The sequence below is a fragment of the Alligator mississippiensis genome, chromosome 14 (genome assembly GCF_030867095.1).
Source record: "Alligator mississippiensis isolate rAllMis1 chromosome 14, rAllMis1, whole genome shotgun sequence".
Taxonomy (NCBI): Eukaryota; Metazoa; Chordata; order Crocodylia; family Alligatoridae; genus Alligator; species Alligator mississippiensis.
Genome location: NC_081837.1, coordinates 17,519,949 through 17,537,864, shown reverse-complemented (window position 1 = coordinate 17,537,864; position 17,916 = coordinate 17,519,949). Strand labels below are relative to the sequence as shown.

Here is a 17,916-nt window from a genome sequence, read left to right as displayed (position 1 = left end):
GCAGTAGCCGACAGGATGCCACAGCTGCATGAGGGCAGCACAGGTCCCTTCCCTGCACAAGGCAGGTGTCCCCCTTCAGCACACGGGGTGAAGAGCGGGCTGACAGGCTGGAAGGCTGCAAGAGGCAATTCAGGCCTTCCCAAATTGGGAGCAACACTGGTCGACCATGCCAGTGGGGAAGGACACCTGGCCCCAACCCACCATTGATGACAAGCCTCCAAAAGCTGTGGGAGTCATAAGTTACCTGGGAAGGGGATTCCCACAGGGGAGGAGAGGCCCTCCCCACTGCAGGCAACTAAGGGAAAGCCCCTGATGGGAGGGGATGATTCGCCCTTGGACACCGAAAGGAATCTAGGCCTCCTGATTGCCAAGGGGAGGGCATACGTTTACTGGCCATTCCTAGTCTGATGACCTAAGAGAGGGTAAAGCTGTTTTTTTATGTAACTGGATCCTTCTCTGGGTGCCATCTCTTCTTTGGGCACAGCTGCTGTGTCATTGGTTGGAGTCAGATTACTTATGTCATTGGAATTTGAGTTGTAACCCTGTGCCTTTATAGTTTTATTATGAGAGGATTGTAAGCTGTTCTATTTCTGAATCTATTGTAGTGGTTGTCTTTATATATGGGTATTTCATTTGATGTAATCTTATTGTGCATGTTTAATTATTGTCCTATCACTGCCAGGTATTTCAGATGTTGAATTGTTAAATAACCTGTTTTTTTTCTATTGAGTGCCCCTTTGCCTGCTGCCTGGGAGGCCTTGCCAAGGGGCAGAGAATCCATACTAACCAGAAGGCCACCAAGGACTAGGCCTGTGCTTTAGTTAAGGGTTAATAAGAGGTTTTGTCGGAATAAATTTATATCTGTAAATTAATGCTGTGCAAAATTCCAACTTCTGTTTCATTTTGGAGGTGTTTCAGCCAGTTTTGGCACCCGAAACACCAAATCCAAAATGAAACTGAAGGTTCTGAAACATCTCCAAAACTAAACGAAACCATCCAAAACATTTCAGAAATGTTTCAGAGGTGCCCCCCAGATATAGTCTGGCACAGCCCCACAGCCCTCCTTTTAAAGTGCTAGGGACGGGTGGGGGATGGGGCCAGGCAGGGCATCCATGGGGACTTCCCCGTGGCTCCCCCCACCCAGAAAGAGGCAGGCACAGCCAGAGGAGCTGCAGGAGAAGCCCCCATGGATGCCCTGCCCAACTCCATCCCCTTCCAGCACTTTGAAGAAAAAAAAAGCCCTGCACTCACTGGCTGCAGCAGCAGCAATCAGGGCCTCTGTGGGCTTGTGGCAGAGCCGACCCATGCATTGTGGGGCAGCGGGGATTGCCCCCCCGCACTAGGCACCTGCACGGCAGCTGCCCTATGGCTCAGGTGCAGCATGGCTGCTCAGCAGGGTATCGCGCGCTGTCTGAAAGCTAGAGTCTCTGGGGCTGAGCAGTGTCGGTCTCTGGCTGACTGCTGGAGCCGTCCCAGATCCCAGACAGTGTGCAGCGCCCTGCCGAGTCACACTGTACCTGTGCCATAGCGCAGCTGCCAAGCAAGTGCCAGGTGGGGGGGGACAATCCCTGTTGCCCCCCATTGCCCCACACTGCACGGGGGGTGCTCTGCCACAAGCCCTCAGAGGCCCGATCACTGCTGCCAGAGCTGGTGAGTGCGGGGCTTTTAAATAAATAAATAAATAAAAGTGCCAAGAGGCTGGGGCCAGGCAGGGGATGGGGCCGGGCAGGGCAACCATGGGGGCTTCTCTCGCAGCTCCCCTGGCCAGGGAAGAGGCAGGCATAGCCAGAGCAGCCACAGGAGAACCTGCAGCTGCCCAGCTGTGCCTGCCTCTCCCTGGCCAATCCAAATAGCCGAAACAGTGTTGAAACTCTGAAACACATTCGGCCAAATAGAAACAGAGCAGTGATCCAAAGCACCGAAATGAACTGTCATCTTCCGAGTAAAGAATCCTTGGGCCTGCATAGTTTAACATCTTTATCAGTGACTTGGACAAGGGGGTGAAAAGCACCTTGTTCAAGTTTGTGGATGACACTAAGATGTGGGAAGAGGTGGGCATGATAGAATGGAGGGACAGGCTACAACTAGATGTGGACAGGTTACAGGGATGGGTGGATGAGAATAGGATGGGATTCAATAAGTGCAAGGTATTGCACCTAGGGAGGAAGAACCAGCAGCATACCTACAGGCTGGGGACCCCCCTGCTAGTCAGCACAGAGGCAGAAAGGGATCTTTGAGTCATCATTGATTCCAAGATGACCATGGGCTGCCAATGTGAGGACGCAGTCAGTAAGGCTAACTAAACCTTGTCATGCATCCACAGATGCACCACAAGCAAGTCCAAGGAGGTGATCCTTCCCCTCTATGCAACATTGGTCAGGCCACAGTTGGAGTACTGCGTCCAGTTCTGGGCACTGCACTTCAGGAGGGATGTGGACAGCATTGAGAGGGTCCAGAGGAGGACCATTCGCATGATCAGGGGGCAGCAGGGCAGGCCCTACGAGGAGAGGCTACGGGACCTCCACAAAAGAAGGCTGAGAGGGGATCTGGTGGCCATCTATAAACTTACCAGGGTGAACCAGCAGGCAATGGGAGAGTCCCTGTTCCCCTGAGCTCTACCAGAAGTAACTAGGAATAATGGCCACAAGTTGACTGAAAGTAAGTTAATCAGGAGGCACTACTTCACAGTCAGGGCAGCTAGGATCTGGAACCAACTTCCAAGGGAAGTGGTGCTCATTCCTACCCTGGGGGTCTTCAAAAGGAGGCTGGATAATCACTTCAATGTGGGCATTTGACCCCAGCATTCTTTCCAGCCCATGGCAGGGGGTCAGACTTGATGATCTGCTCAGGTCCTTTCCGACCCTACCAACTATGAAACTATGAAATGGCCGAATCTGAACCGAAAATGAAACATAGCTATTTTGCACAGCCCTAGTTTTTAAACCCAAAAGCTTGCTAAGATATATTTCTCCAACTGTTCAGTTGGTCTAATAATAGATACCAGAGGTACCCTCAACTGGTCCGTGCTGGGGCCAGTACCCAAAGGGGGGACAGGGTCAAAGGGCCAGGGGCCCACCACGAGGAATGCCCAGAGCAAGAGGCTCGGGACTCCAACTGGCCTGAAAGCAGGGCTAGGGCCTAAGGGAGAGCCAAACATCTCAGAGAGGGGACCAGAGCTGCAGGGAGTGAAGGATGCAATGTGCGAGGCATGGGCTGCAGCGTAGGGAAGGTATGGAGCTGTGGATGTCACCCCGAGACACCTAAATGGGTAGCCTTTAGCCTGGGAAACATCTCAGGAGGTATCAGTTGCCCATGCCCCAGCCCAAGGGACAGGAAGTCAGCTGGGGTCAAACAATCCCAGCAAGATAGGCATCCATGTGTTTTTTAAGTGTCCAGAGTAGGTGCTTGCACCACTTCTGGGGAGTTTTTCCTTATGTCCAGCCTAAAACAGTCTTCCAGGAGTTTGTGACCATTAGACCTTGTCTTCCTTTGGGGTGCCCTGGTGAACAGGCGTTCCCCCAGATCCTGATGCACACCCCTTATGTATTTATAGGCTGTCACCAAGTTCCCCACCCTGAGCCTTCGCTTCTCCAGGCTGAAGAGTCCCATGGCTCTCAGCCTCTGCTCATAAGGCCTGTTCTCTTGTCCTCTAATCATGCACATGGCTCTCTGGACTCTGTCGAGCTTCTCCACATCCTTTCTAAATTGCACCTACTATCTAGCACCTACCCACCGCAGGCCCCAACTACCTCCCGGCTGCCCTGGGGGTCAAGGCCAGGGTCCGCCGGAGTGTCTGCCAGGGAGTCTTAGGCTCACAGGGGCCAATGGGCTTCCACCCATGCATCTTGCTGCAGAGCCAGACCCAAACTGAAGAAGTTAGAAGAAGAAATCAGAGATGGAGTCAGGCATTTCTCTGTTCCAGTCTTGTTTGTTTACAAAGAACTGATGAAATGCTATGTTCTTCTGCACAAGAAGGGTTAGATAACAACAGACAGCTGCCTCGCTTCCAAGGAAACTTCCACCAGCACCCCTGGCCTAAAGGACTTCTCTCCAGAGCTGCCTAGCAACTGGGTTGACAGACAGGTGAGAAGATCAAGACAAGGGAAAAGAAGAAAAAAACCCTAAAAGCAGGGGGCTGGAAGAGGATTCTTTCACAGAGGAAACTGGATTTATTTCGTTTGGAGAAAAGAAGACTGAGCAAGGATTTGATAGCAGTCTTGAACTCCCTGAAGTGGGGGTCCAAAGAGGATGGAGCTGGACTGTTCTCAGTGGTGACAGACGACAGGACAAGGAGCAGTGGTCTCAAGATGCAGCAAGGAGGGAAGTTTAGGTTGGATAATAGGACAAACTTTCTTGCTAAGAGGGTGGTGAAGCACTGGAACAGGCTCCCTGAGGAGATGGTGGAATCTCCATCCTGGGAGGTTTTTAAGGCCCAGCTCAACAAAGCCCTGGCTGGGATGATCTAGTTGGGGCTGGTCCTGCTTGGAGCAGGGGGTTGGACTAGATGTGACCTCCTGAGGTCCCTTCCAACCCCGTTTTCTATGATATGCCTTTGTTTTGGTCTGTCAGATGTGTTTTATTGTCTCTTGCAGCCTACTTTCAATGAAGGGTGGAAATTACGCCCACCCATGTTGAAGAAGTTTAACCCAACCTATAACAATTAACCTTTGAACTCTTACACAAGTACAAAAAAGTAGTTAAGACTAACTAGTTTAGAGAGGTGTAAACTTTAATCGGTGACATCTGACAAAGTAGGCAGTCACCTCTGAAGTAGTCTCTAAGGTGCCACCCTGCCCTGCCCAGTGTGACACACGTGTCCTGGTCACGTGTTGATTACAGATCCTGTCTTGCCTGTCCTAAGAGGGGGGAGGGGGGCTAATTCACAGCTCAAATACCCCCCGCGCCGCCCTGAGATTATCCAGCTGGGTATTTCAAGAAAAACATTAGGGCTCCCCCATCATTTTCTCTTCTTTCTTCTACTAGCGCTACCTCCGCCCGCATCGCAATCCTCCCGACAGGACGTGAACTGCAGGTGCTTAGCGCACACCTGTGGCTTGGCCCTGAATGAGTGCCAATTAAATAAATACATAAACCTCCCTGCCCAAACTTGCACGCTCTACTTTGTGCGTGTTTTGCTCGTGTAACCGCGGGAAAAGGGCCTTGCACTAGCGCCCGTCTCCTGCCGAGGTGCGGTGGGGCTCGGTGCGCGGACCAGGTCGGTCCCTGCGCACGTGGCGCCGGCAGGAAGCGCGGCGGAGGCCCCTCCTGCCCGGGAACATCCCGGCGGCAGGACCGCGCGGGCTCGGCTCTCCCGGGGACGCGCGCCCCGCGCCCCCGCTGGTTGCCACGGAAACGCGCGCAGCTTCCGCCCGGAAGGGGGGGCGGGGCAGCATGGCGGCGCCGGGGCGCGGGTGCAGGTGGCGGGGGGAGGCCTGGCCGCGAGTCCCCGCCGCCGCCTTCCTCACGGCGCTGCTGTCCCTGGCGGTGTCCGGGCCCGGGCTGCTGCGGGGGGCCGGGGCGGCCGCCCCCTCCGCCTTCTCGCTGCGGCCCGGCGCCGTGCGCGGCGGGGAAGGTGAGGCCCCCGCCCCGGGCCTACGCCCTGCTCATGCGGAGCCCCCTCCTGCCTGGCGCCTGGCTCACGTGGCCCAGCGCGGGGCTGCCCCTCCAGCCCCTGCGCTTGCCTGCCCGCCCCAGCTGCTGCTGTGCTGCCGGCTCCCGGTCCGACTTGCTGCGGGTTGGCCACCCCTGGCATGGCCTGTTCCTCTGGGCTGAGCTAACATTGGTGGTAATCAGCACTTTGGCCAGCCTGCTTGTAAAGGCCCTCCGCGCCCTCATAGGCTTGAAGACCTTGACTGGCTCTCTGGTTTTCTGCCTTATTTTCCTTCCATTTAATCAAGCTTAAAATAGCCAATGGCCCAAAGTAAATTCATTTCTGTCAGTACTTCTCTAAAAAGGCTGTTTGCTCAGTTCACAGGTTGGTGACCTTCATCTTTGTCTATGAAGATCTGATATCCTTGGCGTGCGGCGCCGTTATCGTCTGGTACTTTGCAGGCAGCTTTGAGAAGAACGTGGGCACAGTGAAGCATTGCTTCCTCACGGTTGCTTTTGCCATTTCTTCTGCCCTGCTTTCTCTCTGCCTTGAGGCTGTCTTCTCTCAGCTTTCAGGGGTTGAAGATGCCAAAGGATTTATTCCAGTTGCTTTTGCCATGTTTGGTGTGTCTACAACCCGGTCACGGATGAGAAGAGCACTTCTGTTTGGGTTTAATGTTCCCGTTGTACTGGTGCCGTGGATTATGCTCTGTATGACCTGGTTTATTCCTCGCTCCTCTCTCCTGGGTAACACATGTGGTCTCTTAGTTGGGGTAGCCTGTATCCTTTCTAGCTGGGGGACAGAAGGAGCATGAGAGCTGGGATTGCGAGAGGGAGAGAAAGAGAAAACATGCTAAATTCAAGGCTTAGACTCACAGCTTTATGTTATTTATTGGGCAAAGTTACGGTTCTCTGTATGCTGCTTAAAGTCGTATTAGGTTTATTGTTACTCACAAGGGGCTGGAAATGCAATTGTTTTCTCCCCTAACTTCCACTGTGGTTCATGGAGCTTTAGCGCACGTGGGGAATGCAGGACAGTGGAGCATGGTGCTCCTTTCGTCACGGTGCTCCTTTCATCTGAAAATTGAGGCAAGGTAGAACAAACTTTCTCCTGGCTTTTTTAGCTTGTGTGCTGTGTACATGGAAACCTTGATTTATAGCAAAAAGTACTATAGGCCATGTGCAGAAAGCATGTCCTGTGATGCCCTTCTACCAGAAGCTGCCTCTTTAACATGTTCCTAATCTCAGATGGTTTGGGCTACTGCTTCTGCTTGGATCTCCCGGAGTCAATTGTATCCAGGCTAGATCAGAAGCTCCCTTTCTGCTTGCTGAAGAGAATACCAGGATTGAAATACATTCCAGGGTCCTTGGCAGAGAGAAGAGCTTCCCAGAGCAAAAAGTAAGTGCTTGAACTCCAGTAATGTTTCTTATTGTAAAGGGAGGCTGCAGTCTGGAAATGGAAGGAAAATGCTGTGGTGTGGCGGGAGCACCATCGGGGTGCTTGCCACTTAGTGGACTGTTGCAGGTGACAGATGAGCCTGCATGGTGAGCAGCAGGGAGACCTCCCCCCACCTTCCCCTCCCTAGGTAGCCATTTTAAGGGAGAAGGTGTGTGACAGAGCACCTTTGGGCTAGGAACAGACATTACACATAAACCAGTTTAAGTGATCAGAAACTGGTTTAAATCTGTAACAGAACAGATGTTCAGTGCACGTAAGCCAGTTTGAAAATGGCTGAAACCAGCTTGAGATAAACCTGGTTGAATGTAGTAGCAGACTTAATTGATTTGGCTGAAACCAGTTTATGCAATGTGTATCCCAGACCCCTTGCTGGTTTAAGATAAACCATCCCAGCATGCTTGTTGGGCTGGGCTGGGCTCTCTGCTCCACAGGCAGGGCTGGCCCCTCCCCTCTGCTCCCTGGCTGCAGCTCTGGCAGAGACTTGCAGGCTGCTCCCTGCCTTCCCCTCACCACTCCCTACTAAGCAGGAATGGCCCCCTCCCCTCTGCCTTGCTGAGAAGTATCTGTGTGTATTAGCTAGAAGATCACATGCTGGCTCTAGTCCATGCTGTGACAAAGGCAGAGTTAACAGGTAGCTGGTAAGGTCCCTCTGTTTTCTTAATGGAGTAATTAATCATTGAGTTTGGGGTGATAAACACTGTTATCAATTCCCTGCTGGGCTAATCAGAGCATCCTGGCAGGGCACTGGTCAATGCAAGAGGCCCAGGGCCTGAAGGCTATGGGGCATTTAAACCCAGTGAGAGGGGCAGGCCAGGGCCACAGTGAGCTATCTGGCATCCCAACTGGCCTGGAGGTGAGGCCAGAGCCTATAAAGGCTGAGGTTCCCTTTGATGGGGTGGGACATCACAGCTGAAGAGTGTAGAGGTCAGCCAGCATGCAGGCTGTTATGATGGAGGCTGCAATACAGCTTCTGGAGGGGAGGTATCCAAATGGGGGTCTGAGTGAGAGCTGGGCCCAGGGAGAGAGAGAGCCTAGATTCATCACCCGGAAGCCCTAGCAAGGGAACTAGACCAGGGCAGGTAGGCTTGCGTTGGTCCTGGGCATGACCCAAAACTGTACCCTGCTAGGGAAGGGTGGTCTGGTGAGGCTGTCTGTGGTGGGACAGTCCCCCAGAAATGCCAGGTCAGTTACCTCCCCAGTGAAAGGCAGATATGGGCGCCTGATAACCCCAGCCCCCAACATCTGGTGGGTTGTTAAGACCGGAGGGTAGTGGGGCCAGGCATGCCTAGTAGAAGGCATCTGAGCCCAGTGTGAGTAGCGGGGGCCAGGTATGCTTGGCAAGAAGCATGTGAGCCCCATGTAGGTGTCCCCAGTGGTCCTATTTGGAAGGGGCCATAGTTGTGAGACCCTAGAGAAGGGGCAGTGAGGGATAGGTCCTAGGGTAGGGTGGCCATCATAGGGGACAGTCCAGTTGTCCTCTGTCCTCTATAGGTACGAAACTGGATGCCTGTATGTCCTCTATTTTTCTCTTCAAGAGAAAAATAGTAGATGACATAAAGGCATTGGGTTTCGTATCAATAGAGGACAGGGTAGCAGAAAACCGGAATGTCCTCTTTGATGGCCACCCGACTCTAGGGTGAGGGCATGTGTGGAAGCCCCAGGAGGGGGCAGTGAGGCCCAGTTGATCTTTGGATGCCTGAGGCCAAATGATGTGGCTCAGTGGGAGTCATGGGTGGAAGGGGCAAGTAGTTGGCCCTAATGAGGGGGCAAGAGTGACAAGTAACCCGGAGAGGGGCTTGGGTCAGAGCTCTGCCCAGGAATTGGCTGGTCATGGTTCAGATGAGGGTCTCAAGAGGCTGTGCACCAGCCAGCCATGGAATGTGAATAGGCAAGCCTAACGGCCTACACAGTTGCTCAAGGGAGCAGGGCAGGTTGGGGGTGACCCAGTGAGGGGCAGCATGTAAGAGGCCCAGTGAGAGTGGGGGAGTGCAAGAGGCCTGGTGAGAGCAGGTGGGGTGAATGAGGCATGATGAGGTGGAGTGAAAGGACGAATGCATGAGGCCTAGCAAGGGGCTGAGTTTGGAGCCAGAGCAAAGGGCAACTCAGGGATGCCATCTATGAGGCATGGGACATGATAACATGAGATCAGAGTTGTGTGTACAGCCCTAGGCATCGAGGTCGTAAATAGGCAGCCTTCCCGCATTTTTACAACCCGTATCTTAACAAGAAGATGTGGCAGGTGAGACTGAGCAGACTGCCCTAGACAGGTGGTTGGACTGGTACTGTGACTAGGCCCTGAGAGTTACCCGTGTCACAGGTGGCAATAATGGGAATGCTAGAGAATCACAGAAATCATAGCAGAATATGGGGGAAGGGACCTCAAGACAATCTAAGACCTTAGGACCCCATGCTTCAGCCAGGATCATCCCTGTCTTCACTGTCCCAGATGAATATTTGTCTAACAGGCACTTAAAAACTTCCAGTGAAGGAGATTCAACTGTTTCTCTAGGTATCCTCTTGCGGTATTTAACCACTCTTATAGTTAAAAGGCTTTTTCTAATATCCAACCTAAATTTCTGTTTCACTACTTCTTGTCCTGCCCCCTGTGAACAAAAAGAACAGTTAGTTATCTTCCTTCTTATAACAACACTTCTTGTGGTTTACAAGTATGTCAAAACAAAAACAACAATGTCCTCAGTCTTGTTCCTTGAGGTTAAGAGAAGGAATGTGATTTGCTTATCAGAATACCTTAGGAAGCAGGAGTTCCGGCTTTTTTTCCTAGCTGTGCTAGTCGCTGGTGTTGTGTTCTTGGGCAGTTCACTTAGCCCGTCTTTACCTCGGTTTAGGTCACAGGAATAAATAATGTTGTGATTTTGGACTTTGAAAGAGACTGGATAGAAGGCTTTTTATGAAAGCAGGGTATTATAATGAAAAATGTTAGTTATTAAATTGATAGTGTGTAACTGTGTTTAGGCTCCAGGAGTGACTGGGATGTGCCCCTGCTGGCTATACAACCCTTACCCTGCTCTAGCTCAAGGGTGCCCTTCCCTTCTTGCTTTCCTGCTACACCTTAATATAATTAAGGTCGAGGTCGATTGGTTATAAACTACTGCAAGACCATTTCAGGCCGGACATAAGGAAGAATTTCTTTACTGTCTGAGCCCCCAAGGTCTAGAACAGCCTGCCACCGGAGGTGGTTCAAGCACCTACATTGAACACCTTCAAGAGTAAATTGGATGCTTATCTTGCTGGGATCCTATGACCCCAGCTGACTTCCTGCCCTTCGGGCGGGGGGCTGGACTTGATGATCTTCTGAGGTCCCTTCCAGCCCTAATGTCTATGAAATCTATGAAATTGTTTGATTGGAAGGGAGGCTGTCTAATGGGTCCTAGTATGAGCCCCAGTTCCTCTAGATGCTAGCTAGTTCTTCCTGGATCCTATTGATCTCTGACCTGCCCTTGCTAGGTGGGCCCTGATGGCCCATCACTGCCCAGGGCACCTGTTAGCCTTAAGGGTAATCATGACCTCTGACCTCCCCTACAGCAATGCTCATGTCATGCAGGTGTTACTACTTAATTTGGATGGGCACTTGGCTCCAATCTAATATCAGGCCATCTCAGGCCTTTATACCCTTCTTGAGGTCTTGGCCTTCTTGGCCTCCACCGCTTTCCTGTCACTGGTCCCTTCAATTTAGGCCCACTGTGCAGGGCCTGACTTTGGGTTCCAGCCTGAGTCATTTTCTCAGGTTGTGCCCTGCTTGGGCTTTGGGCCAGTAGCCCTGATCTTGCCTCTCTAGGGCTGTCTCCACCCTGCCATAGGCAATGACCCTGCTCTGGCTCTGTCCCTGGCCCCTGTGCCCATCAGTCTCGTACACAGGACACCCTGGCCCTGACTTAACCCTCCCTGGGCACTGGAGCCCCTGGTCCTTGTCCCGCGCCTGCCCCAATTAAGCTTCAGTCTCTCTCTCTGTCTCTCTTTCAGCTTCAACTTCTCCCTCTGGTCCAAGCCTACAGTATGCCCTGAATCCAGGCCCCTAGTAGGGCTCTAAATACTGGTGTGCCCCTGGCACCCTGTTGTAGGTTAAACCCCCAGGCATCCTTTGGGTGCACTGCCATGACCTCCACAAACTCCCCTCTCAGCCATGGCCAAACCACTAGTTAAAACTAATGGAGGAGTAAGCCTTCTGGCCACAATGCAAACTAAAGCTTCTCTTGGTCCAACCAAACAATGGCTACCTGCCTGCATAACCAGGCTTCCACTTACTCCAGGTAATATTCTTCCGTAGGGCAGCAGCACTCTGTTTTTCTTCCTCAGGATAGCCCTGGTGCCAGCTAGGAACTCTCCTGCATTACCCCAGCTCTGGAGCTCTTGCTTCAGGGCCAGACTGCCCCTCTTGGCTTATGGCCTGTGTTTATATACCTCCCTGGCCCTGCCCGCTTCCAGTTGGGTGGCCCCCTGAACTATTGTAGATGTTTCCTGATTCAGTTTGCTGGCCCAACCCCAGGGCGACTTACTGCTGCTTGCTTCTGTTGTGCTCGTATGTTGTCTCCCATGCAGAGCTCTAGCCCATGATGCTACTGTAGTAAGTGCTTCTATCAGATAAGTTCCTAGGTACCTGTTCCCTGGCCATTGACAATGAGTAGCTTTCCCCACCTGAAGCTCTCCCGCTCTCCAGAGAGCCTTCAGTTCTCTGTTGCAGTGTTTTAAGTTCTGCCCCATTCTCAAGGCAGGTTAATATGTGGGATCAATAGGTAGTCCTGCAAGGTTAACGTATTAAGTAGAGCATCTTCTGATTCATGCCTTCTGCTAGCAGTTGCTGTTTCTGGATGCTCACTTCTGAAATATTCATTATATTAGAATTTCTTACCCAAATACTGCCAACTCTCTTCCTCCTCTGATGGCTTGGTGTCTTGGTAAATAATGCTTGACAGGTGATCTTTCTGATTTAACAGCTTAAAGGACACACAATTTCAATGGAATATCCAGGCGATGGTTACAGAAATCTTACCTTGCTTTGGAGGATTGGCGTGTTTCATGCCAATGAGAGACTTGTATCCACATTACCTCCATTGAGGAGTATGGGTGTATTTCTAATGGGTAATGCCAGGCTTTTTGTATATCGCTGCTAAGTATTCTGCAGCAACTGAGCTCAGCTTGCTGTCATAGAGTGGTTCCTGTTACATGCTCATGGTGATTTTGAACAATGAAGTTTGCCAAAAGGGCATGTGCAGAGATTGGGAAATGCCAAGTGTAAACACCATGTAACACTATTTTTTTCCTTTCTGTTCAGGATTAATCCAGTGCCGGGCTCATACCCCACTCAGAGCTACTACTGCCCTTCACCTCCAGCACTTCCTACGACACAGATACAGCACCCTAATGCCCAGAGCCTGGAATCCTGGCATAGCTACACGCCAGGTTACATCCACGCTCCTGCCCCATACCAAACCAGCACTGCCTTTGGAGAATTTTACATACAGAACCACTTTGGTGCCTCATCTGGACATGGCTGCCAACCACCTGATTCTGCTTCCCTCCAACATAAAGGGCTGCCATACTCTCAGATGTTTGCAGGGCTGGAGAACTTGGAAGCAAAGCTTCAGCAAGCACCAGGGTTGCCAGCAGGAGCAGCTACTTCACCTGAGCTGTCAGAAATCCAAATATACTGATGGTCCACTGAGGCCAGGGTGGGAAATAGTAGTGCTATGCTGCAGGCTAAGACATGAAACTGCTTCTAAGAACTTTTATTTTAACTGGATTGTTTGTGGTCAAAGCAACTAATCGGTGGTGCCCCCTGACTTGCTGGTCTCAGTGCGGCCCACTTATGGGCTTTTAACCTTCATCAAGTTTTCTTTTATTTATATTCCTTTTTTCTTTTTGATACTTTTTGATATTTGCTGGGAGCTGTATCTGTTGCCTCTTTGTGTACCCCTTGCTACTGGTTATAAATCTCCCCTATCTAGGCTAGGGGTGGGTCCTGGTTACAGTATACCTGTCCCTTGACTTAGTTCAGTTATAGGAAAGAGATGTCTGTCAAAACACTGGATTTTAATTGGATTACAAGGCCTAGCACAGGTCCAGTTTTGGTTGCATCCCTCTACCCTGTCAGAATGTTATGAGGGGCCTCACCTTGGTTTCAAGTTTAGCATAGACAGGGCCCAACTGATCCAAGATTACCCCTTGGGTTGGGGATAACCTGCCTGTTCTGTAATAGGCCCTGACTAAACTGCAATGTTAAATGAATGGAGAAAGATGGATCTGCGCATAAGGTTAATTTTCCAATACAGATGTGCCTAAGAACAAGCTCAGTATGAAGTGAGGTGAAGTATTTAGGTGAAGTAGATGGCCGGCTGCATTCCCTGTTACCCCAAATAGAAGCTGTGATGTGCTGCTGAGTCCCTTGTTGGCACTGGCCAGGCAGACTGCATTCCCTTCACAGACATGTTGCCTTGCCTTGACCTCCGTAATAGACACCTGCAGTAACATGGCATGTGGCCCACAGTGCCACCTGTGCCTTCAAAAACTCTAGAGGGGCTAGAAAATGTTGTTGAAGAGATTTGTGATTCTTCTGGAGACTTAAGCTACTACATACAAACTAAGACATCTTAGACTCTGGAAGGGACCTGAGAAGAGAGACTAGGTGAATCAAACAGTAGGTAGTTGTTACTCTCTTTTGCAGCATTTGTTGAGATGTTAGAATATTCTCCAGTGCTAGAGTTAGAGTGCATATGGCCCTGTAGTTACTAAGCAGATCACAATGTGGATTCAGAAGTTCTATATTTTGTTTCCAGTAGAGGTGCACCGATGCATTGGTCCGATATCAGATCGGCACTGATATAAAGAAAATTGTCTATATTGGAGATAGGCCTGATGTGGCTGATAAATGGCCCATGCATGCGCACAGCCTCAACACAGCATATAGGCAGTGAGGAGCACAGCTGGGGGCTATGGGGTGGCTATGGCAATTTTTGGGGTGGCTGCAGCCCCACCCCCCCAGTGCCCCTGGTGCTGCCCCAGCCTGCAGCTGCAGCCTGCCCTGCCTGCGCCCCACTCAGATCCAGGGGGCACACGCCCCCTCCTCCCTCCCCCCACCCCACCAATGCCCTCCTGGGGTGTGCACAGCAGCAGGAGCCGCCCCTGGATGAGCTGTGGCTTTGTCCCATGCCCTGTCTTGCCCCAGCTGGGCCATGTCTACCTCAGCTCCACTTCCTCCCTCACCACAGGGGCCTTCATCTATGCCCCCATGCCCCTTCCCTCCCCTTCCACCACAACAGACTTACCAGCTGCACACAGCTGTATTGGAAATCAGATTGGTATCGGCTGATATGCCTCCTTAAAAATTGGTTATTGGTATTGGCCTCAAAAATCTCTGTCGGTGCACCCGTAATTGCTAGCTCTTTCACAGAGCAGCAAGTATTTTAACTTTCCCACTGGGAAAATGGGAATATCTTGAAATAATTGAGAAAAGTGTTCTTTTGAAGTGCAAAGAATCATTACTTGTAGGGCCTGATGTTTCATTGGTACATGGCAAACACCCATGTAAAAGAAGAGTAGGGAGAAGCTCTTACATTGTATGCATTTAGCACAGAGTGTGGATTAGACAGGACACTTGTCTATGATATAAAAACATCAGAGCACTTGTAGCAGTTGGGGGGGGGGAGGGCCTAGAATGGTGTTTCCCAACCCATAGTTTCTGAGGCTGTGTTACCTGCAAGACTCCCTGATATTCCTTGTAGCCACAGGAAAATTTACTTTCCAGAGAACCTGCAGAAATTTTTAATAGAAAAAAAGTGGGATGATGCCTTTAATATGTTACTTGCTCAGTATTACTGCTCATGGTCCAGTGCAGTTTGGGCCTACTGTAGTCAGTGAGGTTGATAGTCCTGGCCAACTAATGCCTGCATTTCTACCCTGCCCCTGGTTAAATAACAAGTGTACGGACAACAGTTTGTAAACTAATGAGCTTTACCACAAGCGTTTTGAAATGGCAAGTGAGCACTGTGAGATTGTAGCGTGAGGATGAAGACTGACAGTGGCTGCTGTATGCATCTTCATGCAGAATGCAACCTTTGAATATCACCTAGAAGGTGAAGCTACGTAGGCTGTTTGGTTTCCTGCTGAAAAACTGACTTGTCTTGAAGCAGCTGGGAGACAAAATTCTTCCTTGATGTAGCTCTGCTGCAATCCTACCCAACAGTCCAGGCTAGGTACTTTGTGCTAGTTCAGCAGTGATTTGTTAGAGAAGAGAAACACCAGCTGGTAAAAGGTGGTACTGCAGAGGTAACCAGGATTGGGAACTGCTCATCGCTGCTAGATGCATTGTTAGTTTATAGACATCATCCAATGGCATTGACTACTGGAAAGGCATATCCACTAAAATACTGACTGTTAAGAGTTGCTTTTGCATCAGTTTGTGTGGAAGGAGTGAGACGAAGAACCCCCCTGGAATAACTAGTCTAGAAAAAATCAGTTATAAAGAATTCTTCCTGAGGCAATCAGGCTTATATCCTGGTAAATACAAAACTTTTGCACCAGGCTGGGCCAGCAACTTGGCTAAGGAGCTGCCAGATGATCAGGGCTAGAGAGTGAGAGCCTCTACTGCCCAGGATGAAGCATCAAGAAAGAGAAATGTCTTCCAGGGTAGCCGGATATCAAGTTATGTAGGATTTGACAGGTCAAAGGCAACACCCCTAGTTGCACCTGGAAACAAAATTGGAAGCTAGTGATGCAGGCAACAAGATTTTGTGAGAGAGATCAATTTTCTTCTCAGGCTTAAATATCCAGCCAAGTCTTTGATCACAGCCTTGTATTGAATGGCCAGGTGTAAAAGAGGCATGAATATCCTGTAGCAAGGTATGAACTGGAGGGTAAGGTTCACGCACACTCCCTGTCAGGTACGAGATAAATCGTCTTCACTGTTGCAGTCTGAGAACCTGAGAAAACCTCCTCCAGTCGTAACCAACTCAACAGAGGGAGTGGAAATTACTTTTGCCATGAAGTGACCTTTATCTTGTCTGGATTACTCTTCAGATGAATTGCTTTTGTCCAAGTGCTGATCCTTGTCCAATACTGTACTGTTTACATTCAGCAAGAGGAGACTCAAAGGTGATGAGCTGGGCTATAGGCTGGAGCCTCTAATGCTTGCACACTCATGCCTTCCACCTTCCCCTGCTCTTCATTCAGTTTAAAGCTTATAACATATGCTAGTGGCTCACTATCAGACCCATCATTTTGTTAAAGGAATGAGAGAGACTATTGCAATGACTTGACTAGACGGCCTGTAGTCTGAGGCATCTGTCACCAGGAGGCACTGGGCACCTGAGGTTAGCTTTCAGGGGGAATGTCTACATGTGTATTTAAGTGCAACTAAATTTAATGCACATTAAGTGATTTTTTTTTTGGCAGGTGTCTACTTATGCAGGGTAACTTTAGTGCCAAGTCCCTGCAGCCCTGCCATGTGCCGCTAGTAGCTAGGCAAAGCCAGCACTAAAGTTAGTGCCAGGTCGCATTTACACGTGTGTTAATGTGCTTTAACCAATTGCACCTAAATTTGATATCTGCATTTGTAGGTATCAAATTTAGGCACGATTAGCCTAATTTTGTCATTTTTAATGTGCATTAAGGGCATACACATGTAGATGCATGCCTGTAATCTACATTAAATTAGACTAAAGCACATTAACACGTCTTGTGTAGATGCGCCTAGGCAGGAACAAAATCAGGCAATGAAAGGGCTTAATGGAGGGTTAGTGGTTAGGAGTCTGGTTTTAATGTTACCTGGTGTAGGAAGAATAAGCATCCTTTTGACCCATCCTTACCTAAAACTCATGAAACTCCAGGTGGTACCAGATGTCTAAGGTGGAAGGCAGAGGCTGACGAGCAATTTTATGCAATCCCATTACTGTCACTTAAGTAGTAATAATGGCCTTGTAGTTAAAGTACAGACTCAATAACCAAGAGACTTGGGTTCTGATTCTGGTTCTGCCATAAGCTTGTTGCATGTCCTTGGCAAGTCACTGTTTCACTGTGTCCTGTTGTTATTTTCATCTCAACAGTATTTTCCTACTTCACAGGGCTGCTCTAAGGCTAAAGACATTAAAGCATTTTGAGATGTCCAGTTGGAGGCTGCTTCAGAAGAGCAAAATATAATAAATGCACACTGTGTTTAAAGGTATTGGTTCTTGTGTTCAGTAAGTTTCTCAGAGTTGTTCATTCTTTTTTTTTTTTTCTTCAGCCAGAGACCGACCAAACATGAGTGAAGACAGAAATGTCTAACTTTCTCTGCCCCACTAAGCTTTTATCCATCTTAAGAACATAAAATCTTACTAGTTTGTCTGTGACCATATTATTCTCAGAATTTGGCTGAATATTCTCTACTGCTTCATTACTCAGTGTCATACAAGTTCAATTGCTGGCAGCACATTACCAGAGGAAGCTTAATTTTGCTTCTTGGAGCTACTATGCTGCTTTTTCTGTCCTCACTTTTTTATCATCAAGTCTTAACGTATTCACACCCTAAGCAGGGTAACCTGCATGTTTAGTGATTATTTGTGCAAAGAGCTGACAGTCTGAAACATGGGTGGCTGGGTCAGTAGAGACACAGTACTTGCTCTTTGGGGAAAAAATGAAGTTGTTTCCACCTTGAATTCCTGGACAACTGCAATGATTTTACCTGGTCTATTGTGTGCCAAATTCATTGCTGATGTAGCTTTGGAGGAGCTCCATCAGCAATGAATTTAGCCCTGCGGGGCTACAGTAGTTGAACTGAAGGCCCCTGCTACACGTACATATATTATGCAATTAACTGGTTAATCGAGCAATACATTTAGACCAGCCACATGTGCAAAGTAATGATCACACAATAAAAA

The 17,916-nt window shown here is 49.7% G+C and overlaps 1 protein-coding gene across 1 annotated transcript; it reads left to right on the top strand.

The window, feature by feature from the left end:
• The first annotated feature begins 5,376 nt into the window (after window positions 1-5,376).
• Window positions 5,377-17,222, top strand: RHBDD2 (rhomboid domain containing 2). The gene is made up of 4 exons (XM_006277227.4): window positions 5,377-5,572; window positions 5,968-6,369; window positions 6,838-6,988; window positions 12,339-17,222. The coding sequence occupies exons 1-4, from the start codon at window positions 5,392-5,394 to the stop codon at window positions 12,715-12,717; spliced, it is 1,113 nt and encodes a 370-aa protein (XP_006277289.1). The 5' UTR covers window positions 5,377-5,391; the 3' UTR covers window positions 12,718-17,222.
• The last annotated feature ends 694 nt before the right edge of the window (window positions 17,223-17,916 follow it).